Below are 26,585 nucleotides of genomic sequence, written 5' to 3'. Positions count from 1 at the left end.
TCTCTCCCTGTCTCTCTCTCTCTCTCTCTCTCTCTCTCTCTCTCTCTCTCTCTCTCTCTCTCTCTCTCTCTCTCTCCCTGTCTCTCTCTCTCTCTCTCTCTGTCTCTCTCTCTCTCTCTTTCTCTCTCTCTCTGTCTCTCTCTCTCTTTCTCTCTCTCTCTCTCTCTGTATCTCTCTCTGTGTATCTCTCTCTCTCTGTCTCTCTCTCTCTGTCTCTCTCTGTCTCTCTCTCTGTATCTCTGTCTCTCTCTCTCTGCCTCTCTCTCTCTCTCTCTCTCTCTCTCTCTCTCTCTCTCTCTCTCTCTCTCTCTCTCTGTGTGTGTGTGTGTGTGTGTGTGTGTATCTCTCTCTCTGTCTCTCTGTCTATCTCTGTCTCTCTGTCTCTCTCTCTCTCTCTCTCTCTCTCTCTCTCTCTCTCTCTCTCTCTCTCTGTGTGTGTGTGTGTGTATCTCTCTCTGTCTCTCTCTCTCTGTCTGTCTGTCTCTCTCTGTCTCTCTGTCTATCTCTGTCTCTCTGTCTCTCTCTCTTTCTTTTTCTGTCTCTCTCAATATATTTTAATCTTAGGACTGCTGGATCTTACATTTTAAGACTCATTATTGATGCCAAGTTCCACATGAATAAAAGAATGAAAAGGCCAAGTTGCCTAAAGTAAATGCAAGCATCGAGTTCTATACACTAACCAAAAAATTTTAATCCATGCTCTGAGGATTGGCAAAATGAAAAACATACGATCTCTGCCAATATAAAGGAAAATCTCTCCCTGGCCTCAAATTTGGAGATAAAGTCGGCATTAATTCAAAATCAGTCTGAGGAAAGGATGCAGCCATCCTACTTAGACCCAAAGGTGCTTTTTACAATCAGGTTATTTTTCTGAGCTTTGTCTTGAATTCTATGACTTGAACTGATTGGGGAGGGAGAGTAGGGGCAAGGTCAGAGAAAAGTAATAAAACTTCACTATTGACTTCATTTCTCAAATTATCCATAGGACAAATACTAGCCCTCTGTCATCATTTTGGGAGATTAGAGGAAAGAGGGAAGGAATACAAAAAATAATCAGTAAAACTCTATCCTTAATGATGCTTACAATCTGATCTAGAATGTTAAGAAAAATGACAAATCAGAAAGCAATATGAGATAATACAAAGTGATCAACTACACACACACACATACACACACACACATATACACACACATACAATTTCATGATACTGTGACTACCTGCTTCTCTTCCAGTGTATCCACTCATTCTCTATGTCCTCAGCTATATCAGTCAGTAAGTCAACAAGCATTTATCAAGTGTAGCAAGCACTGTGTGAAGTGCTGGAGATAAATTAAAAAGTGGCAAAATATAGTTCACCCTCAAGAAGTTCACAATCTAGTGAAGGAGAGAATAAGCAAACAAATATGTACAAACAAGTTACATACAGGATAACAAGGAATAAAAATAATTAGAAGAAAAATGCATTAGAATTTTAGAAGGAATTAGAATTATTAGAATTATATATTCTATATATTAAAATTATATTATCATGAGAATTTTATATTGCCCCTAATAGAAGGGGAAAGCTTTCTACAGAAGGTAGAATTATATTTGGGAATTGAAGGAAACCAGAGAAACCAGAAGGAGAAAATAGGAGAGACAGGATTCCAGGCATGAGGAATAGCACTGATTAGAGCCAAGCACCTTGTTCAAGGAATAACAAGGAGACAAGATCAGAATAAAAATGATAGATAGTAAGGTGTAAAGGAGTAAGGAATAATGGGGATTGAGAAAAGGCTATAAGATTTAGTCTAGAGATCACTGGTAACTTTGAAGAGAGCAGTTTTAATGGAATAATAAGCCAAATCCTTTGGGGCTACCCACAGCCAGTATAGGTCAAAAGGAGAAAACATCTGAACTCATGGTCTTCCTTGGGTTGAAGCCAGCTCCTTATGCACTGAACCACACTGTCTCCTATAGAATGAATTATTCACTGATTTATTATGACACTCTTTTCCTCGTGAAAGGTTGGCCATATATTCAAATTTTAGAGGATTTTCCACCTTCACATCTCCCCTCTGCCCACATCAAGGTCTAATCCACTGCTATTAAGCAGACCACACTAATGCCAACTACTAGAGTTTTCAGAAAAATTAATTATGAAATCTGTCTGTAAAGCGTTTGTAGAATCCTATGAGCCAAACTAGCTTTCCTCTTTCACTCAGCAACTGATATCCCAATTAACAAGAAAATGACAATCTAAATGTAAGACATCATTCTTCCTCATTTTTTACCCTACATCCCCAGTACCAAAAAAGCAAGCCCCCAACAGATAATACTGTGTGATCAGCTGCCAGAAAGCAATTCACAGACTGATTCATACTGATCATCTTGGCAAAAAGCATCTTCCCATGACACCAACCCGTCTTCTAAATGAATCCACATGACAACAATAACAGTAATGATCATCATGATGATGATATCATCCAAACTTTATGCATGACAAGTTTATAATTTTCTCAGTTCCAAAGGTAGAGCTGACATTTAAAGATGGCTGCTATGTTTTGGGGACTTCATTTAAGCTGTCAGGATTTCTAGAGACCCCATTTTTCTTGCCATCATTTTCTTATGACTCATCCCAATGTGGGTACTGACATCATAAATCTTACAATTTATTGTGAATTTATTGTGAAATAATCTCCATCTAACTGCCAGTTACATGGCAACCAATATCTTTTGTCCCCAAAGTTGCTGCCATCCCCCCTTCATCCTAAAAAAGCACATGAAAAGAAACCCAGTATGGAAATTATTTCACTGATGCCTTTTTTTCAAAAGGGAGAAAGAGAAAGCCAGAGGAGAAATTAAGCACTTCTTAATAAATTATATATATATATATATATATATATATGTGTGTGTGTGTGTGTGTGTGTGTGTGTGTGTGTGTGTATGTGTGTATATATATATATGTATATATATACATATATATATATAATTTCTATTTGAAGATCAACTCTAAAATTCTGAAGTTAGTACTCAATTTTGTGAGCTCTTGTCAAAAAATGATTTCAACAACAAGGTGAGGCAAGGGGTACAAGCATTATTATCCTCATTTTGCTGATAATTAAACTGAAGCTAGAAGTGTTAAAGTGATTTATCCAATGTCGAATAGGTCCAGTTATTCTATAATCCGGATTACTTATTTGAACTTCTGGATATTACCTTTAGATCTGAGAAGGAAAAGTTTGGAGAAAACACAATGAATTATCCAGGATGTTTACATTGCTACTTTCACAATTTTTTTCCCACCTACCCCCTCTTCTCTCTTCAAATCAGCACTATCCTAGGGACAGGGCCATATCATCATCCTCTTAGGCAATTCCTATCAGCTTCTTTCTTCTTCTTCCAATCTTTTAATATGTCATGGATAGAATAACTTTTCCCATATAGATACATCTGGTCACATCATTTCTCTACTCAAAGACTTCTCAGTTGCCAAGCATGTATGAACTCTAAAGTATGGTCTACAAGTTTATCCACAAGTAAGTCCTCTCTCACCTTGGCAGGATTATTTCATGTGCCATTCTGCCTCATGCACTCTACTCTAGATGAAATGAACTATTTTATTCCCTGGATACATCATACACTTTCCAAACAATATGCTTTTGCTCCTAATATTCCCTGGGCTTCAAATTCTTCTGTGTGCTGAATTCTTCTTGCAGGGAATGGAATTCTTTCCACTTATTCAACCAACTCAAATGGAGCTTCCTCCAAGGAGGGACCTCCCTGCCTTTATTTCTTTCATTCTTCCAATAATATAATGCTGAACACCTACTACATACAAGGCACTATGGAGGAATCAGTGATGTGGGACATTCCAAGAGGGAACTTCTCCCACCTCACAAAAATAACTATCAAACTGTCACAGCTGCAGTAGCAGGGACAGAAAACTCAAAGGAAATATGATGCATTGTGTGAGGTAAAGATACTTAATATGACCTTGAGCAACCTTGAATTTTACTGCCCTGGGCTACATTTACTCATCTTTAAACTGAAGAGGGATATAGGATCTCTTCCAATTTAAGGTTACAATCATATGAAATGCCTCAATCTTAGATGAAAGGGAAACAGTGGTTTCAGAATCAGATCCACTGATGGGCTCTAAGAGCAGTTAACAGATGCTGATTCTGTCAGATGCAACTACAGCCTTCCTATAAATACGATAAGTATATGACATGCCAAAAAAATGACTCATATAAGTAAGAAGACTCAATAAACCCTCAAATTTTGCTGTGTGGATAATCTTCTAAGACGGGAAATAGATTTGGTTGTTTCCAAAATCTCAATCGATGTTGTAATAGAATAAAGATTATCAAATAAATCACTTCATAGAGGCCACACGACAAAACTCTGAGTTTGCCCAGAGGTTGTTTCAGAGTACCTTGTTCAGAATGCTCTTAGACAGCTTAAAGTCTACAATAGGAAAGGACAGTGGCCAAAGAACTGCCCATCGGAACAAACACTAAATACCAACGTTTCTATTCAAGTAGAGGCACTAAGTATCATCCAGGTTAGACTTTCATTCCCATCATGGCTCCTCCAGAGATGTTTCACACAAACTGATGTCTACATCTTGCCTCTTCTCATATCAGACCCTAAAGAGTGCTATTGGTTCTGCTGAATAGACCCGAATATGTGGTAGAAGCTCAGTTGGGGAAAGCTCTTCTCCACTGAAGCCCTCCCCTACGTAGCAGCATCCTCCACAGATAGCTCCATTGAAAGTAGATAGGCTACTCTATTCTAGTAGCAGACAGCCTACAATGTCCAATGAAAAGGCAGAATCTCTTGAACCTACAACTTTAGACCTAAGTGCAAACCTTTAGGGAAGCCTGCACTTCTCTCCCACTGGGATAAGTCCTATCTTGTCAGAGCAGTCACCCAAATGGAGACACCATGTCATAACAGTATCTTCTCTAAATGGAATCTTAATAAGGTTAAACATCTTGTGCATAGTTGTGCAATTAATAAGTAGGGGATCGTAAATTTGAACAACTCTACAATGAGCCCTTTCTTTATGTCACTCTACTCACCACCTTTGCAGGCTACCTGATCCACTCTACAACCAAAATCTGCAGTGAAAGATTCTTTCAAGGAAACACTCCCACTATGACTTCTGCTTTTAGCCACAACTCCAATTTTATTAACCATTTCATTTACTTCATTTATTTTTCCCCTAACATTCTTTCTATTTTATTTTTTAATTAATAAGCTTTTATTTTGTTAAGTAAAAGACTCATTTTGAGATTCAATCTACAGGTTATTTTATAAGAGTCAATAAAATTAGTTGAGCTGAAGAAAAAAGCCTTTTATCTATGAACTCAACAATTTCTTGATGTAGTCAGGAGGTGCAGTACAATGTCCTGGACTTAAGACCTGAGTTCAAATCCAGCCTCAAATATTTAGTAGCTGCTTGACCCTAGGCAAGTAACTTAATTGCTATTTTCCTCAGCTTTCACATCTATAAAATGAATGTAATAAGAGCACCTACCTCCCAAAGTTGTAAAGATGACCTGAGATCAAGTTTATAAAGCACTTAGCACAGTGCCTAGTACCTAATAAGTACTGAACAAATGCTTGTTTCTTTCCTTTCTTAATGTAATTCAATTCAATTCAGTAAACATTTCCTAAGCACATATATACTTTATTCTTGGCTGGATTCATTGGGAAATGTGTAAGGTAGAGAACATATTCTAAACACCTCCATGAATTTTCCAATCATCCCCCTCATTGTGAGCTCCTAAAATAGTCTAGTCTACCCTTCCTCCATCCTGCTTTTTTACTGTCTCTGTTCCAGCATTTCCTCACTTTCTATAGCTCTATATGCCTCATAGGTCCTAAATTCTAGGAGTTTTAGGTAAAAGAGCCATCAATTTATTTTAAAGAATCCAACTGAGACAAGAACAAGTCGTCCCTTCCTCTTCATCTATCTTCCTCCCCTCCACTTATAACAGCTTATAAGATCTGCTACGGTAAGATTTGGGGAGATACAATGTGAGATAATGGTCAAAGTGTAGGACTTGGAATTAGAAAAAATTGGATTCACATCCCAACTCTAACACTTATGACCTAAATAAGTCACTTAGCATTTCTAAGTTAGAGATAGGATCCCATATGATCTATAATTATGCCAGAGACAAACCATCTCACAGCATAAAAGATATCGCCATCTTCCAATTATTGCTTTTTGTCACAAACTCTCCCCCACCACACTTCAACTCATAGAGAAATGTCCTATCAAAAATAATATTTCTAAACCTTAACACTCACTTTAACCATCAAACTAAAGGCACAAATCTAGACCAAACTCCTTGTTCTCATTTTTGGTTAAGAAATTTGAGGAAAGAAATTGCTTCTTATCTGTTATTATCATATTGTTCTTGCAAAGAGGTTTTAAAAATCATATTTACGTAGGGTTTTAAAGTTTAAAAAGTTCTCCTCAAAGGGACTCCTTGAGATGAAGAACAGTATTTTCATTTCAACTTTACAGATGAGGAAAATAAAGGCAAAGTTAATTTCCCATGAATCTGATGTCAGAACCAGAATTCCAACCTCAATCTCCTGACTCCCAAGTCCACTGCTATTTTCCCTTACACCATACTGGTTGAAAGGAATAGTAATTTTGCTCTTTATCTCAGAAACAAAATTGATGTGTGAATTTTGAACTTGTAGCCCACTTAGATTTTCACAGAAAGTCAACTAATATATTGGAAAATTCTGAGTTTCTTACTCAAGACAATGCTAAGCTTTCATCTAGGATTTCAAACTTTTCACAACTTGCAATTCAAGGATACTCTTGATGCCCTCTCAAACTAAAGCAGCGAAAGACTGGGGTACACAAGTCAGACTCATACCCCAAGGTTGGCACCAGGATATAGAATAGAGTTTGACTCTCTTCCACTGCTGGCCAAGACAAGTGGACTGCAAGTTCCTTGAATGACAAGAATTCTGTCATCCTGCTAAAGCTGCCCCAGAATATGGCAAAGTTGCTCACTCCATGCAGGCCTAAAAAGTGGATAGAGGGTGGATGAAAGGTGATCTTTCTAAGTATCAGTGTTCTAAGTATCAAATACCATTAGGTATCTGTGGCCTTAGGTAGGTATGAACAAAGTGAGCAAAAACAAATGGCATTTGAGAGACTAAAATGATCGTATCTTTTGATCCATCAGTCCCATTACTGGACATGGATTCCAAAGAGGTGAAAGGTAGAATATATATACTGTTAGCACACTTTGCAATGTAAAATAATGGGGGTAGTATCTATCAACTGAGGAATGACAAAGTGTGGTACATGAACATAACAAAGCATTATTGTGAAGAAACAATAGATATGGGGAAGTCAGATTAAAGTGGAAAGATGTATGTGAACTAATGCAGAGTAAAGTGGGACCATCAAAATTATATGCACACGCATATATATATATATATATATATATATATATATATATATATATATATATATATATAATGACTACAATAATATTGATGAAAAAAGGCAAAAGCAAGGCTTTTGAAAGCAAGGTTCTGAGTAAGTGGGGGAAAAACAAACAAAAATAATCATGGCCCCCCAAAGTAGATGATACTCCTCTTTAAAGATAAGTGGGAGACAGTGAGGGCAGAATGTTGTATACAGTATCAGAGAGGACCATGATTTCAGCGTTTTTCCTTTGTTAAATTCCTTTTTTATCTTTTTTTGCCAGAAGAGATTGAAGTTCAATTCTGAGGCAGAGACGACAAGGGAAAGGTGGGAGGACAAAATAGGAGGGAGAGTAGACTATTTCCAGAAATGACTGTGATGCAAAAACACAAGGCATCAATAATCCTATTTTTGGAAGTTCAGAGAATAAAAGTTTAATGTTTACTACTTTTAAAAATAGCAATTAACTCCCCAAAGTAAAATAGAAAAAAACACCAAAATGCTTGTAAACATCATCTTCATTTTATTTGGATATGGTCCCATCAGAAGATCCCTTCTCTAGAATTTTTCATTTCCTTATGCATTCTCAAAGTCAAAGTTAACCAATTTTATAAGATAAGGATAGTCCTCCTTCAATGACAATTTATCTCCCAAATCACAAGATACCATATTCCACTGGTACCACTTCCCACCTTCCTTTGTTCTAAAATCTTTTTTCTAAAGAAGGAGTGGGGTGAATGAATTGGATGGTTGTAGGGTCAAATATCCATTTATCTAAGATACCAGGGTATACTAATGAATGAAACTGGTAGAATAATGAACTGGTACAACAATTTGGAATTGGGTCTAAAGAGCTATAGAACTATGACCTAACAATGCCTTTGACCCAACAATGTCATTACTCGGTCTGTATTCTAATAAGATCAAAGAAAAAGGAAAATTACTATGCATACAACAATATTTATCACAGCTCTTTTTTGTGGTGGTAAACAATTGGAAATCAAAAAAATACTCATCAACTGGATATAGTTGAACAAGCTGTGGTATATGGTTGTGATGGAATACTACCATGCTGTGGGAAATCATGAGAGGGGTGGTTTCAAAAAAATATGGCAAGACCTTTATGAACTGCTGCAAAGTGAAGTGACAAAGATTAGAATATTGTGCACAGTAACATCAATGATGTAATAATGATCATCTTTGAAAAACTTGGTTATTTATCAACACTGTGACATGAGACAATTCCAAAAGATTCCCAATAAAAAATACTGTCTATTTCCACTCTGAATACAAAAAAAATATGATTTTCTCACTTTTTTATTTTCTTGCTTTTTTTGAAATATGAAAATATGTTTTGCATGATTTCACATATATAATTGATATCATATTGCTTGCCTTCTCAGTGAGTGTGGGAGGAAATGAGAAGGAGGAAGATAATTTGAAACTCAAAACTTAAAAAGAAAAGAATGTCAAAAATAAATAAATAATGAATTTTAAAGAGAAAAGTCAAAACAAAAGCAACAGGACTTCAGATTTCCAAAAGCATTTAAGAATCACTGACTACTGAGGTTCACAGATGATAGTATTTTACATTTGTAGAGCTAGAGGAGACTTTAAATGATGATGACTCCTTTTCTGTCTCCTTTATTGGATCTTTTTTTAGATTATACCTTCTAACCATAAGTGTCCCTCAGAATTTTATCCTAGGCTCTCTCTTTTCCTCTTTTTTTGCTATTTCATTTTATGACCTCATAAGCTCCCATAAATTTAGTTACTAGCTCTGTGTTTATGATTCTTGAATTTACTTATCCTGCCTCAAACTCTCTGCTGACTCCCCCAATCTTATATCTCCAACTATCTTTCAGATAAACCAAACTCAACATCCAGTAGACATCTTAAACTCAACATATCCCAAATGGAATTCATTATCTTTCCCCCTCAACCCTTGCCAATTTTTACTTTTCTGTTACTTTAGAGGGCAACACCATACTCCCTCTCCCTCAGGCTCCCAACATAGGAGTTATCATAGATTCCCCCCTATCTCTCATGTCCCATATTCAAGCTGTTGCCAAAATCTGTCAATTTTACCTTTACATCTCTCAGATATTACCCCTTCTCACCCCAGATATTGCCACTCCTTAATCACCTTAATCACCTTGTGCCTTGATTTACTGTAATATCCTCTTGGCGGATCTGCTTAGTTTCAGTCTCTCCCTATGCTAATTCATATTCAAAGTGATTTTCCTAAAGTTTGAGTCCAACTATATCACATATACCCACTACTCCATAAATTCCAGTGGCTACTTTTGCTTCCAAAAGTAAAGACAGTGTTCTGTTTAGTATTCAAAGCTTTTCAAAATCTAGCCCTCTCCATCCTTTCCAGTATTGTTAACCTTACCCACAACACTTACATTTTGATCTAGTGACACTGGCCTCAATTAAGATGTACTAGTAGATGGACTCTCCCTGGGCAACAGCCTTTTTACCCACTTCATAAATGAGCCATCAGTCCTCAGTGAATGAATTTAGTATCTGCTGCTTATAGAAAGTGGGTCAGAAGGTTTATTTTCCTCTCTTCCAGATGCAAGTTGCAATAATTTTAGAAAATTTCTTTGGTTGGCTATTTTTTATTTTAAGAAAAAAGAAAGACAGCAAATGAGACTCGTGGGTAGACCAGATTAATGAAGGAATGGTTCTAACTATGCAGCATGATTGGAGTAATCCATCAGCTACCCCACCTCTCTACAGAAAGCTAGAAGTTCCTCACTAAGGGATAAATTCTTAAACTCTGGAATTAGATATGAAAGTTAAAATGAAAACACCCCTGGAAGATATAAGGATTAACAGAATCATATTAAAGGTGAGAATAATTGTTTTTTATTGAAAAGATCATAAATCTGAGATTGGAAGGGATTTCAAAGGCTTTTTAATATAATTTATCTCTTCTTTCAAAGATTCCTAAGGGAATTTAAGTGACCACACAGTAGAAGTATTAAAGCTAGAATTTTAATTTGAATTATAGCTCTTTTCTCTGTCCACCTTCTCCAAAGGTTGTTTTTGGTATATAGGAGTAATTGAGTTCCCAAAAGATAGAGGAAAATGAGGTGTTCAGCTTAGGGTTATTGATTACTTATTCTCTATGGTCAGTAATTAGTCAATAAACATTTATTAAACAGATATTATATGCCAAATGGGGCATCAAAGTGGTTGGTGGATAGAGTATTGGGCTTAGAATCAGGAAAACTTATCTCATGAGTTCAAATCTGGTCTCACACACTTAGTAGCTGTGTGATCCTGGGCAAGTCACTCAACCCTGTTTGCTTCAGTTTCTTATCTATAAAATGAGCTGGAAAAGGACAAAGCAAACCAGTCCAGTATCTTCGCAAAGAAAACTCCAAATGGGTTTACAAAGAATCAAACAAAATTGAAAAACTCCTTTATAGAACATATAGGACAACTACTTAGTGGAATGGATAGAGTGCTTATCAAAAAGACAAGATAGAAGAGAACCAGGAGAGAGCATTGTCTTCAAAATCCAGAGGGGGAAAAGTCTCTAAGAGAAAGGAATGTTCAACAAATTCAAAATTCAAGAAGGATGAAAGATGAAAAAAGCCATTGCATTTGAAATTTTTTAAATCATGGACAACCTTAGAGAAAGCAATTTCTGTTGAGTAGTGACATCAAAAGCCAAATTTTAAGGGTTAAGGAATAGGAAGTAAGAAAGTATGAGTATAAATGTTTTCATTTTTTTTTGACCGTGAAAGATAGAAGAATTGATAGTATGATAGCTTGAGAAAATAATAAACTGTCTAGTGACATATTTTAAGGATGGAATAAGTTGATCCGAGAATATTTGTAAGGAGTAAGAAAAGATCCAGTAAATAAATAGTGACTAAAATTTAATTAGGGGGAAGTGAGATGATCAAAAGGGAAAAAAGTTCCTGGAGACAATGAGATCACAGAACAGAGTAAGGGACTGATATTTGCAAAAAGACTCAGGCCTTCCTCTAAGACTGGAGCCAAGGAAGAGAAAGTGGTGAGTAATTCTGGGATGATCTAAACTGGATGAATGAAGGAGCTTCCTACAGAGGGCTTTGGCTTTCTGTTTTCTTTTTTGTTTTAGTTAATTACAAGTTTAGGAATGCTGTTGAAGGGAGATGGAGAAATATAGATAGCTTGAGGTTTTTCTTTTTTATATAAAATTAAGGCATTAAACTAGATCAGAGGTCCTTAACCTAAGGGTCTATGGATTTAGTTTCTTTAAAAAAAAAATATTATGATAACTAACTGTATATCAACTTAATTTGTTTCTTTTATAATCACATTTTATTTCTGCATTTTAATACATTATTCTGAGAAGGGGCCCATGATTCAAAATAGGTTAAAAACTCCTGGACTAGAAGACATAGTGTTCTCTTTCTCTCTCATTACTATAAGAAAGGTGAGGAGGAGAAGGTAGGGGAAAGAGGTTAGAGAGATCAAGGGAGGTAAAGAGGGAGATAAAGAAATTGAGAAAAAATAAGAGATCAAGTGAATGAGAGATGGATGGTTGGATGTTAAGTGACCTCCCAGTTCCTGTTGTGATGCCTCTTAGCAAAGCCACCAAGTAATTGTTGTGAGGAAAGCACTTTGTAAACCATGAAATGCTGGGAACCATCATTATACTAAATACTCCCAGGGCTCCTGCCACTATCTCTTATTACTCATCTTTTTCTATTTCTACCACCTTTCTCACTGAAAAGGAATAAATACACCTGAAAACCTGGGAAGGTTACCTCTGTGTGACTTTTAAATTCTTAACCTCCTCTGATATTTAAAATAGAGCAGCTTTTAACCTCACACAGTCTTAAATACCGGGAAAAGAAACCGTGCATTACCATAGCAACCTAATCTCTGTTAATCAAAGTGAAGAGTCTTATTTTTTCCTAAAATGTAATTCATTTAAAAGCTTTAAAGACATCCCTTAGTATGAAGTAAAATCAAATTGATCTAGCAGAATTCAAACAATCCTCCATCATGACCATTTGGTTAAATAAATAGAGAGGCTGAAACAGAAGTAGCTTGAACTTTCTGGAGTTGGGTTGAGAATGATTTAGCAGTCAGAAAAGTAAATACCTCCTTGTTTCCAGACATCCTTCTATTGAACAGCCCCATGGAACCTTGGAACAAAGCTCTAAAGAAATAACATACACAGATCAATACCCATAATATGACACCCATGCAGAAAACTTTACTCAGGTCAATGGACAAAGCTCAGAAAATATAGAGGGGTTATCAGGGGACTGTTGAGAATGGGAATTTAAGACCAGTAAAAATGCCAATCATGAACAAGGAAAGTAAACACTAAAATTTTTCAAAAAAAAATTAAATAAATAGGATGAGGGAAAATGAAATAAGAGAAAAATGAGGGGCAGCTAGGTCATAGAGGACCACCCCTGAACTCAGAGGATCTGAGTTCAAATATGACCTCAAACATTTAATACTTCCTAGCTGTGTGACCTTGGGCAAGTCACTTAACCCCAATTGCCTCAGGGAAAAAGAGGAAGAGAGAGAGAAAGAGAAAAAGGAAATATAAGTTATATATGTATACATTTATGTGAATGCATATGTGTACATCTAAATGTGGAATAAGATTAAATTCAAAATTATTGAATAAATTGAAGTATGTGATTATGATGAAATATTATTGTTCTAAAAGAAATGATGAACAGGATGCTCTCAGAAAAAACTTGTAGTCTTCCATAAGTTCAATCAAAGTGAAAAATATATTTTGTACAAAGTAATAGAAAAGTTGTAATATGATCAGCTGTGAATGACTTTGCTATTCTCAGCAATACAGTGATCCAAAACTACTCTCAGAGACTATAATGAAAAATGCTATCCATGTCAAGTGAAAGAATTGATTGTGTATGAATACAGACTGGAGCATTTTTCCCCTTTTTTCCTTAAGGTGTTGTTTTGGTATTTTTTTTGTAGGAGGGAAGATATATGTGTTCTTTCACAACATGACTTCTATTCTTTTTTTTTTTTTTTTTGAGAGGAAAATGGGGTTAAGTGATTTGCCCAGGATCACACAGCTAGTTAGTGTTAAGTGTCTGAAGATTTGAATTCAAGTCTTCCTGACTCCAGGGCCAGTGCTTTATCCACTGTGCAATCTAGCTGCCCCTATAACATGACTTCTAAGGAAATGTTTTGCATCACTTCATATGTACCTTTTCAATAGTATGGAAGGGGAAGGAGGAAGAGAATCTGGAACTCAAAGTTTTAAAGACAAATGTAAAAATTGTTTTACATATAACTGGGGAAAATAAAAATATTAAAACATTTTTACAAATTTAAAAACAAATAGAATAAGGGAAAAAAGAATAAATTCATACCGTCGGTCTTAGACGTCTAAGTAATAGATCATAAATTGACATGAACTGATTTAAATCTACAGACCCCCGTTACCATCTTCTTCAGTATGGGCTTAGTTTGTGAGGGTCAGCTTCTTAGCTGGTTTAATTGAGGTAGTGTCCAGTTGGAGAATGAGTGTTAATGAGGCTTAGGCTTTCCGATCATTGAATTATGGATTTAGAACAGGAAGGAACATCAAACTTTATCTGGCCCCATCACTTCAAGTTATGGATGAAGAAACAAACCCATAATTTCACAGGCAGTAAACAATAGAGCTGAGGTTTGAATCATATTCCCTAATTCCAAATCCAGAACTCTTTCCCTTAATGACATTTATTCATTATTTCATTGTCATAGTTTCAATATTCCCATGGGTCAATGAGAGGCAACATTGCATAATGAGTATAAAACTGACTTTCAAATTAGGAAGTCATGGGTTCCAGTCCTACTTCTGACATACTGGCGATATGACATTGGGCATGCTCTTAGGGGATATGCTGTGCTTACTGTGTACAGAGCTGTGTATTAATGGAGAAAGCCTCTGTCTCAAAGATCATCCATTCCAATAGAGGAAGATAACCCATAAAGAGATTTTAAAAGTCTGATATGAAAGATCCCATAGGTCTTAGGGTACAATGGTAAAGTTTATATTAATATTATCTTCCTTAATATCTCTTTAACTGTTGAAATTATACCCAGTCCTGACATCAAACCTAGGACTTGCAGGTAAAAACTGAGTTTTAGTTGATGTAGTTTCTGAGGAGATAAAGATTGCAAAGGTAGAAGCAATCGCAAAGTTGCATCTCAAAGAAGTTGCTTATTCCTCCCAATATATAGATATAGACACAAATGTAAATAGTTAAATTGATAAAAATATATAATATGTGTATAGATATATATGTGTTTATGTGCATAGAGAGAAAGATATAGATATATTATTTCCAGAGTTGGACTGGAAGCAGGATTGAAATTTGTAAAGGGGTAGGGAAAATAATGAGTTGAACTGCCTGCTGGTGGAGGTTGGTTAGTAGTTGGTGTCAGTGATTCAGAGGAAGGTCTATTCATTCATTAGAATGCTTGCTCCCCACATTGTTAGTTATGAGAGCCTGTACTACAAGCAGGGCTTTTGTCTGAGGAGCATCACTATTTTCAGGGCTGCTGGATTGGTATGAGAGAAGGTGCTAAGTTGTATTAGTAAAAGACTTGTCCATATTAGGACTCTCCTATGCTAATGAGATCACAGGTCCAGTTCCAATCTTATCCTCTGAGTCAAAGGTGAGGTTTGAACAGGTGTGTCTGCCTTGGACTTGGATGTACTTTCCATTATACTATTTGTATCCCCAGCACTTAAAGCAGGGTTCAATTTAGAGTAAGCACTTAAATGCTTTTGCATTCCATTCCCTCTCGTGTCCTGCTTCATCAGCACAAATACAGCCTCCCTCCTGTGGAGTGCTTAAAATGGCAGCATCCTCACAAATTATTCCCATGAAGGGGCAAGGTACTAAAAATTGATCAAGGAATTAAACCTATCCCAAGTTTACCGGTCATGGGAAAAAAGCCAAGATTTCCCACTAGAAATAACAGAACCTTACGTTACTTCAGAGAAAAGAATCTCAACAGAAAGAAAAATTTTTTAAAAGCCCAAGAGCAATAAAGTTCAATAAAGGAGTTACATAAATAAGAGAGAGAGATTTTAAAACACACACACACACACACACACACACACACCCGCCTACTCACCCAGATCTAACAACTCATATCAATGAATTAGGCCAATAATACAGATTTCACTTAACTCGGAAAGTGTCACATAAAGATCCCTAATGTAATTGTTTTAAGTATTTTTTTGGACAGGTGAAAAGAATCAGTATATAAAATGTAACAAAGGAATATCATAACAATAGTTACTGTTTGATGTGTTAAGGTTTGTAAAGCCCTCATTTGATCCTTTCCATATCATGATATAGCTAGTAGTATAAAAATTATTATCCCCATTTTATGGATAAAGAAATTAAGTTCAAAAAGGTTATATGATTTGCCCAATGTCAGACATCACTAATGAACATCAAAGTGAAGACTGCTTTCAATTTTAGCATTCTTCCCCTTTTACTTTTAAAATAAAAACAGTGGCCATCAAAGGATTATAGATCTGGAGTTGAGGAGCTCTCATAAACCAATAAAGCCAACGCTAGGTTTCATATTTTATAGATGAGGGATCAAGCCAAAGCCCAGGATTCAGGTTGAAGATGAAACAAAGTGACAGAAACAGAATTAGAATTCAGCTCTTCTGATCATTATCTGTAAAAATAGGGGTAATAGTAGCAATTACCTCCCAGGGTTTTTGTGAAGATCAAATGGGATGATAATTCTGACATAGAGTAAATGTATTATGATGATTCTGTGGTTGCTGCTGATATTGTTAAAATCACTTCTGCTTCTCAAGATAGAAGATAGAAGAGACCTTATATGACATCTGATTGAAATATCTCATTTTTAGTGACTAGCATCTCAGAAAAGTTAAGTGACTTGCTCAAGGTGATACAGATAAAGTGCACCACTATTCCAACCCAGGTCTTCCAACTCTAAATATTATAATGTTTCCACCATAGCATGTGGGCTCAGAAAATTTCCATCAGCCTTATGCAAATGTATAATGTGTAATAATGTAAGATAAAAGGTATTGCAAAATATCGGAAGGCAAATTTCTTCAGACTAGAATACATTGTTGAACAGCTTCATTTACTTGAAAAGACTGAAATAAACCAAACCTTTTCATGGTTAAAAAATATGTTCTGCTCTCAAACACTTGGTCTACCTTTTTCATTTTCTGTAAAGAACTAGATTTAATTTATGTCAAAATTTTGGAAATCATTTTGAACTCTGCTCCCCCCATCTCCACCTCATCTCCAGAATTTATTTCATGGTAGAATAGTTATTTAATACATTATCCATGACACTCTCATTCTCTGAGGATAGGTCCAATTACTAAAAATGAAATCATCACAAAGTTATTTGTAATTTGCAAAAACAAAGCACATTATCATCTTTAAAAGCACATTTTAAAGACTTACTTTATTTTTTCTTATTAATACAAGCCCTACCTCTTCCTAGACCACTGAGAATCTACATATTAGCAACACAAAATGAAAACCATTCTATTCTCCAGATTCCCATTGGACACTTTCTCCTAGCTCACTAAAATATCCCATCATACTTTCTCTGCTGTGACAGATGGCAATGTGTCTAAATGAATACTAGTACTTTCTCAACAAGTAGAGTGTCATACAAAACTGTGCACAACCTCCCTGACCCATCCTATAGGCTGGTTTCTCACTTTAGGTTTATTTTAAATTTCCAGTATTTGTTAAGGAACATACTTAGTCTTTTGACTCAACCTAAACTTCATAAGCAATTTTCATTGCAGCCTTCTCTTGTTCCCTTGTGGGACTGTTCTCCTTCACAGACTGTAAGTTAGCATCAGCCTCATTGCATAATATTATCTCCATCAGCCCTGGGCTGAATAGAAAATGGAACCTGGAGATCTTTGGGGGATGGTACTTAACTAACACATTGCATTCAAAGAAAAGTATTTCATCGTTCAAAGTTATTTCTTTTCGATAGAATTATTTCATGCAGTTTCTTACCTCTGAATTGTTCAGATGACATTTGTGAGTTCCAGAAAACCAGCCATCACCTGAACACTGGTCAATGTCTACTTTCTGAAGATTTATGTCAACTTTCATGACACCTCTGAGGAAAAGACAAAGAGAGGACATAAGAATTAATGTGGTCATTGAAGACTTTAAACTCTCCATTCTACCTTTTGAATCAGATATAGCAACATAAAGAAAAGTATAGACAAAGGAGAAACCATCCAATTTATCAAATGACAATAAGAAAGCCAAATTAAATTAAAGTTAACATGAGGACTTTGCAAACCTCAAACCACTGTATAAATGCTAGCTGTTACAATTATTATTAATGTTGTTATTACCAATAATAAATTCCTAGTTGTAATATTTCTGATGTTTAGGACCGATATCATAGTGAACACAGTGGCAACCAAGGGGACAGGCTGGGTAAAAAGAAGCACGGCCATACCATTTTCTTCTCCACCCCCCCCCACCTCAGAATTACGATCATCTAGGAAAATAAATGCCAGATCACCTAGAACCACAGAATTTCAGAGTTGGAATACACCATAATAATTTCACAAATTAAAAAACATTTGCTTAGAAAAAGGATATTGTTTTCCCAAGACCACATAGCTAAGCAGTGGCAGAACCAGAACAAGGGTCTAAGTTCTACTCCTAGCATTCTTTGCTTCATCTGAAAGCTTTCACCTCTCACCTTAAGCTTTTACCTCTCAACCTTATTTCTTAATTTAATGAGGAAAAAAATAACAAAATCCCATTTAAAATCACATATATACATACACACAAATAAAGTAATAAATGAGCAGATAAATAAATGGACATATAAATGTAAAGGTAAATGAATGACTAATAATAATAGAGGCAACTGAGTGACACAATGGATAAAGCACTAGCTGGAGCTGGAATCAGAAAGCCTGAAATCAAATACAGTCTCAGATTCTTAGTAACTAAATGCCTCTGGGTAGGTCTGAAAATGGTTGCAATGAGGATCAAATGAAATAATATTTGTAAAGCACTTATCATGGTGCTCTAGCACACAGTAGATGCTATATAATGTAATAAAAATAATAATAGCAGTATATCTATAGTACCTACTATGTACTATAGAACCATGCAAGGTAAATTGATATTGTTATTATTTCCATTCTATAATTGAGAAAATTGAAGCAAACTGAGTTATATGACTTGTCTGGGACAAAGATTCACCATGCTGTCCATAATCTAGACTAGGATTTGTTAAAAATTTTTCCACTCATGATCCCTTTTTACCTGAGAAATTTTTATGTATAGATATAGAAAATAGATACACAAATCAAACATTTACTGAAATAATAAATCATAATCGTGACCCCCACATTCAGTTACAAGGATCATGAATTTAACTTTACGGTCTCAGACGTTTACTAGATTGTGGCCCTGAGCAAGTCACTTAACTTTGTCTGCCTCAATTTCCTCATCTATAAAATAAGCTGGAGAAAGAAATGGCAAACCTCTCCAGTATTCTTGCCAAGAAAATCTCAGATAAGGTGACAAAGAGTCAGACATAATTGAATGACAATTAGACATCTTTCTAAATTTTAATTCATTTATATTAAATGCAACTAAGTGCCCCAAACAGGTTTAAAATGGGAACTATTTAGCAAAATAAATACACATACATAAATAGGTAAATGAATGAATGAATTCTCTAACAAAATAAATATTAATAGATAAATGATTGAATGGAATGACCATTTAATGCATTTTTTCTCTTTTTTTTTTTAAATAGTTTTTATTCATCAGATATATGCATGGGTAATTTTATAGCATTGACAATTTTAATGCATTTTTTCTAAGTCAATATGCTACCTTCAGGGATTATGTATGATTTAGTGGCCCTGTTTCTATGTGAGTGTGACACCAGTGTTCTAAATCACAGGGGAACGAGTTGCTAATCTAATAAACAGATGCTTGCTAAGGGTATCAGCAAGCTAATCTCATATATATATATATAGTGCCTTAACCAAGTAACCCTAACTCTAGAGAATTTCCCATTCAAAAATGGGGGAAATTTTAGACACATTGGCTGGCCAGTAAAGATTTGCTATGGGACCAGTTACCTTAAAATCACACCATGTGAGTAATTGTCTCTATTTATATATTGGTCCTGTCCTAAACATACTTAATTGGATTTGCTGAGAATTAAATTTCATAAAACTTAATATGACTAAGGTGTTAATTTACCTAGAGCAAAGAAACCAGAGTAAATCACTCTGTTCATTTCTATGCTTTAATTCTATGACCTGTAAAATAAGTTTTGAAAAGGAAAAAAAAAGCATGAGTAGCCACACCTTGATACATCTGGTAAATTCTCATTATGGATTAACCTCATTTCTAACAATTTTCATTTTTATGAAAACTAGAATAAATTAGCAACCTTTTTTTCCTGTTTTCCTCTCCATTATAAGTGCAGCTTCACTAAATACCTGAATTATCTAACCACAGAATGGTTCTTCCTTCTCCGTTTTGCTGATCCATATCCCTGACAGGGCAGTAGAATATGAAGAAACTACATTTTTATAACTTCATAGCAAGATAACCTTGGGTATGGACACCCCTGAGACCCTCTATCTTCATCACTCAGATAATTATCCTTTGATTACTCCTGATACCTTTCCATAGAACTGGGGCTCCACAAGGGATGGTCATCCAGGATGAAAGCTCGTCCATATTTCTGACTTTTCTTTAGGGTTTACTCAGAGAAAAGTCAGGCAGCCAGTCCAGTCTGAAAAGTCGACTTTTTTGGTCTTCTTCTGTGGCTGAGAATTATGTCCAGAATACATAAAGGTAATAAAAATATTCAAATTCATGGCATTTTTTGTATTTCCTGCCTCAGTAATGATCCATGAACCCCAGTAGGAAGTATTCCTGAATTATCTGATGAAATTGACAGTTAACTGCAGAAAAGCCTTAGCACAGCATCTGGCACACAGTGGGCACACAATAAACGTTTGTTAATTGACTGTTTCAACCCAGAGATACCAAGCAAATAAAAATCATCATAAGTATTGTGTTTACCAGGATCCCTTCTGTGGCAAACAAATTGGTAAATTACATATAGTGAGTTGTTTGCCCAACCTAAAAGACTTAACCCAAACAAAAGATTCAAATTTCCAACTCTGTTCATGAAGACTTTTTTTTTTTGGTCTCATTTTGTTTTTTGCAGAAAATGAGGCAAGAGAAGGAGCTATAGTTTCCCAGCTGAGAAATCAAAATGCTGACTCATCTTCATTAGAGCTGCACTCATCACACCTGGGAGGCTTTACAAAGCTTCTGGGAGAACAGGACTGACTTCCTATTGAGGAAGTGTGGGATTTGGCTTTTAATTGGTAGGAAAAGAGTTTCTTTCTTTTGTCTTTCCTCTCTTTTGCTCTGGGAGAGGTAAACGTGGTGCTCAATGCTTCAATACAACCAAAGTGCAATATTGCTTTTGGAGTCTTCTCTGGGGCCATGGAGTAGTTAGAGCTTCTTTCAGCCCCCTGAAAAGACCAGCTCCCACAAGGACACCTGACTCTGAGGAATAGAATTACTAGCTCTGTATGAGCTGTTTCACTGAAGGTGGAGTAATGGTGATAGAAAAGGTGTCTTAGGGGAATGGCATAAGGATTGTGAAAAGAGATTTTTTTTTTTAAAAATTCATCAGATTCCAGGAAAAATAATACCTGGGAAGAGCTGCAACTGAAGTTAAAATCAAAACATTTCTATGTAGGATGGCTCCAATAGAAGTCTTTCAATAGTTTCCAGGCAGTAGCTCCTTTTGGTGGGAGGAAAATGAGTCATACAAGAAGTCCCCATTTTAGGGATAGATCCAGGTCTTCCCAGCGTTGGTGGTGGTTGGTGTTTAGAAGGTATTTTCCCACATAAATAAGTTATAAAGAGTGACTCAGTTACCAACTTAGCTTTCAAAAAACCAATTACCTTATAATATGCTTAAACGATGTTAACATAATAGCCTGAATTCTGGGAGCAAGGAAGTCATGTAAAGATTAGAAAGGTGAGAGATAATGCATTTCCTAAATCAAGGTACAGAAATGGTCTAGGCAGAATATTGAAAAAAATAAGACTTGTCTTTGATGCTCTATTTCTTCCCTTTCTGTGTTCTTCCACACTCCCAGGTACCTAGTATTGTGATATACTGTCCTCCCTCACCCAATTCTTGACCCAGGCCTGAGTTCCAAACTTCCAAAATAACTACTTCTCTTTAGTGATATTATCTATAAAGTCACCAAAGGCAATTGTAAAAGTAGCCCAAGTCATGGAAAATTTGAAAATATCATCTGTAGCTAGAAGTGAACAACATAGTTCAAGGAATTCCCTTTAAGATTTTAAAATATTTCTATTCAGATATTCTTTTCTGCCCTGCCATTTAAGAAAAATTTGACTGTCCTGTTCTAACCAAAAAGACAAAAAAAAAAATCTCCATTCAGGTTCCCTGCCAGAGAGGGGGGGGGTGGAACAGGGTGGTATTCACTTACTTGGCAATATTCCCTACGTTCTAGAAAGGACCCCATTAAGTATGATAAGTTTTTCCAAACTGTGATCAATTAAAAAACTGAAAGCTCCAGGGACTGGTGAGGAAATAAAGATCCAGAATCAGGGAATGAGAAAGCATTTTACCATTTAAAATGCTAAAAGATTTAAAGCAAAGACGGAAAAAACCAGGACCAAAAAATCCCACAGATGAGCAATGACTTTGGAATGAGCAGAGCCATGTTCAAATTCTTCTCTGCCTTTTATGGTGTATATGATCTTAGAAAATGTCATTGAACTTCTATGAAGATTGAGTTCCTCATACATAAAAGGAGACACTAAACTATACAACCTCTAAGGACTCTTTCAGCTCTAGATTGATGATTGACTATCGGATCCATACTTTCATGAAGACATGGATGTTAATACTTCCTCTGACACTAACCAACTACCTCATTCCAGGCCTCATTGTTCTTCAAATTTCACAAAGACTCCAAGTTGAAAAAGTTGCTAACCTGCATTAATGGATGGAACTCTCTAGACTGATCCACCACAGATCTCTCTACTATCACTATCCCTATTATTAATATATGATGTTACATAATAATGTCTAGTATTTATAATGCTTTACAAATATTAAAAATACAAAATGCTTTACACATCTTCATATCACTTTGGGTATGGTGCTATTATTATTATCATTCTACAGATAGAGGTTATGACTTGCCTATAATACTGATAATAATACTGATAAAATAACTAATAAGCATCTAAAGCAAGATTTGAAGTCAATTTTTTTGAAACAATCAAGACACAGTGACTGTTTGTTACCAGAGTCATACAGCTAGTATCTGAGGATGGCTTTGAATTCAAGACTTCCTGACAGCAGAACTAGAGCTCTACCCGTTGCACCACCTAGCTGCCCCTAACTCAGCCCTTCTTAATATCACATCCAAAATTCTATCTCCTACATCACTTAGCAACCTAAGGATACAAATTATTTTTATCAACACAGACTTCACAGCTATCAAGTAATTGCATGACCACAAGTTTTAATAATAGCAAACGTTTTATGTAGCCCTTTAAGGTTTACAAAGTAATAACAAACTCATATGTATATATACTTTAATATATGCATAGATACATGAGTGTATTTCTATATGTGTGTATATGTGTAATCTTATACTATCTCTGGAAGAAGGTGCTATTATTTTGTGGATTCAGGAAAGTGAGGTAGGTAAAGATTAAGTGACTGCCTCATATCACCCAACTTGTAGTACAAAGTATGTAAGATGAATTAAACTCATTTTCCTGACTCTGAGTCCAGCATTCTATCCCACTAGACCACCCAGAATCTTGAATTAGAAGAATTTTCAGGCATTATGGCAAAGTGAAATGAAAAACTCGAAGAAAAATGAGACAATAGGAATTTGGTGTATTTTTTTTTCTTCTGGTGGAGGGACTTATGTTTAATCTCTTTCTCCTTTTTACATCCCCTTCTCTTCCTAAGCTTCTGAATCCTCTGGGGGAAAAAATAAGTTGCCCTTCATTAGATTTCAAGTAGAAGCTGGATGGCTATTTGTTGGATGTTTCCAAGGGAATTCCTGTTCCATTACAGGCTGGTCTACATTGCCTCTCGGGTCCTCTCCCAATCTGAGTTCCTATGATTTCATTCACCGCAGCTACTATGGCAATGTATGCATGTTCGGGGTTCTTTTTCTATATGGAATAATCTTACCTGTCTTTACCTAAGACTGTGGTTTGATTTTTAAGAAATTATACATTTTAAACCAATTAATGAGTCATTAATAAATCTAATATCTCTTCTAGCATTTAGTCAGTGACCCCAAGATTATAATATATCCCTGATATATTATAACCACTTTGATAGTTCATGTCCCCTATGTTTCTCAATTTTGCTCTGGCTTAGAAGGAACATTTTGCCTGACTCATGAAGTCTACTTATATGAGACTGATCCTTTTGCCTGTTTTGTTTGTTTGTTTGTTATTGTTGTTTTGGTTGGGGAGGGGGGCTTGGTCCATGCTTCAGATGCAGCATGCAAGGACTCTGGAAAGAAAATTAAAAAAAAAAAAACAGACCTCTATTCTTAAATGCAAGAAGGCAAAAATTCATTGAGCCATCTCCTTATAGCTATGTGTTTTAACAATCGTGACATGTGAGGAAACATGTCCATAGCCAATTCTTAATGTTTTTGTATTTCAACTCCTGCTCCATGTGGTAGAAATAGGGGAGAAAGAAAAGTGTATGATCTGATGGGCAATACCCAATGTTTGTGTCCATTGCACTGCGTGCATGGGGAAACAGTAACTTACTTTCTTTACTTGAGGAGTTATAGCTTGCCAGTCACAGAGCTAATCTGTGCTAGAGGCAGGCAGGTTCCTAATTTCCCTGGTTCCTGGTTCCTGATTTCCCTGATTCTAAACTCCAAACCTAGCACTCCACAAGTTTACCAGTACATTGAATAGGGCCTGCCAATCAAAAGTGCTCCTGGAATTTAATCAATACCAATCATGGGAGACAATTACCAAACCATGAGGACTTCAGTATTCCCCATCTCCTAACCTGATTGTAAACCCAATAAAAGCAAAGTCCTCCTTTAAATTTTTTCAGGAGCCTAGAACCATACCATAAACAAGATAAGCATTTGATTCTATTCAAAAGCTTTTTTTTTGTGAATAGAAATAATTAAAGACTGGGACCCTTAAGCCTGGTTATAGCTAAAAAAAGTTCTTAACCTTTTTCTTGTTTCTGACTTCTCAAAATAATGCTTTTAAGTTCATAAAAGAAAATTCACATGTTTGCAAAGGAAAATAATTCTATTGAATTGAAGATGTAATTTTTCCATCCAAGTTCAAAGATCCCCTGAAATCTTTCCAAAGACTCCTTGTGTAAGGAAGGGTTCATGGATCCCAGGTTAAGAACCACACCCACTGATTGCCTGCCATCTAGGGGAGGGAGGGAATAATTTGGAAAAATGAATACAAGGGATAATATTATAAAAACAAACAAACAAACAAAAAAAGAACCACACCCATCCCCAACACTGTTCTTATCCACCCATTTCCACCTGAGGATAGAAACCCCTACCTAACTCACTGAAGAGTTTGAGACCCCTGGATTATCCTCAACCTAGTTTACCCTATCTGCCAAAATGGTTTGCCGGGATGACATTCTACAGTTTCTTGGAGCTATGGATTAGATTAGAGTTAAGTGGATCAAGTGGACATCAAAGGTGGAAAGCAGTCTTGTAAAGAGCTTGGCAGCCCTCACACCAAGGGTACTAATTTTCCCTGAACGTATCACATACCCCCAACACTGTAAATTGATTAAGGATTGACTCTACCAGGAGGAGAAAAAAGGAAATGTCTAAAGGAAAAAAGAAAGAGAAACTAAAAGCCATATTAGTGAAGGATTTATACTCCCAATTTATTTATTTATTATTTATCTGTCTTGTGTTTTTTGTTTGTTTGTTTGTTTGTTTATTTTGTTTTATTTTATTTTTGCTGAGACAATTGGGGTTAAGTGACTTGCCCAGGGTCACCCAAGTAGGAAGTGTTAAGTTGTCTGAAGCCAGATATGAACTGGGGCCCTCCTGACTTCAGGGCTGGTGCTCTATCCACTGTGCCACTTAGCTACCCCTCTACCCCCAACTTATAAAGCAGAATTATTTCCAAAAACAGAATCAGATAATCTCATTATCTCTAATCAGATAAACTCCTTTTTTGCTCTCTTACCCAACCAACCTTTTCTACGTACAAACCTTGAACTTTGGCAAACAGAAGTCATTTTAGATGAAAACTAAACTCATTCTCTCTGGATATGACTGTTGGGTAGATGTTTGTGTGATCCTATCTTGGAAGGGAAATTTTTTGCTGCCTATATACTCACTGTGGATCCCACTAAGCAGACCCACTCAATCTCTCTTCTGCCATCTTCTCCAACTCAGACATTCTAAAATAGAAAGCCCAAAACTTCTTTTCCTTCACCCTTCCTCTAATTTCTTGAGGAATATTCCTCACCTGTTGGAGATTTGGAGCAAAAGTTATTTAGCATTCTCCTTTTGAATTTCCATTTGAAGACATGACATTTGATAAGAATAAGGCAAACAGAATAGACTCTGACATTTTACCATTTTACCATGTGGAATTCCCCATTACTATCTTGGTATTCAAGTAACTGTTATTATTAATAATAATGACAAATCCAATCTTCCAAAGAATAATGCCATATTATATACATATATATATATATATATATATATTTATAGTATGCATATTATCAAATAGAATTATAGTATTTGTTAATTTCTAATCTGTTTTAAGAAGAAAAGTAAAGTATTAGAGCAAGATGACCTGGGTAAGCTGGACCTGGGTAAGCTGGACTTGGAAAGGGGAAGACCTGGGTTTATATGATGCCTCTTATGACTTATTACTATAAGACTATGAACAAATTGCAATCTGTCTGAGCTTCAGAAAACTCTTGTAAGACTTGTCTACTAAGTTATAAATGTGCCAAGGTTATACTAGAAAATCATAGGTAAAATGACACATA

The 26,585-nt window shown here is 35.8% G+C and overlaps 1 protein-coding gene across 1 annotated transcript in view; it reads right to left on the bottom strand.

Annotated features, from left to right (window-relative positions):
- The window catches only part of GPR158 (G protein-coupled receptor 158), a 386,759-nt gene that overhangs the window by 344,672 nt on the left and 15,502 nt on the right, over positions 1-26,585 (bottom strand). Inside the window, exon 2 of the mRNA XM_074266961.1 lies at positions 17,492-17,597. Coding sequence (XP_074123062.1) covers positions 17,492-17,597 — 106 coding nt within the window. The remainder of the gene's footprint in view (positions 1-17,491; positions 17,598-26,585) is intronic.

The sequence above is a fragment of the Sminthopsis crassicaudata genome, chromosome 5, assembly GCF_048593235.1.
Source record: "Sminthopsis crassicaudata isolate SCR6 chromosome 5, ASM4859323v1, whole genome shotgun sequence".
NCBI lineage: Eukaryota > Metazoa > Chordata > Mammalia > Dasyuromorphia > Dasyuridae > Sminthopsis > Sminthopsis crassicaudata.
This window is presented reverse-complemented; position numbering and strand designations above follow the sequence as displayed.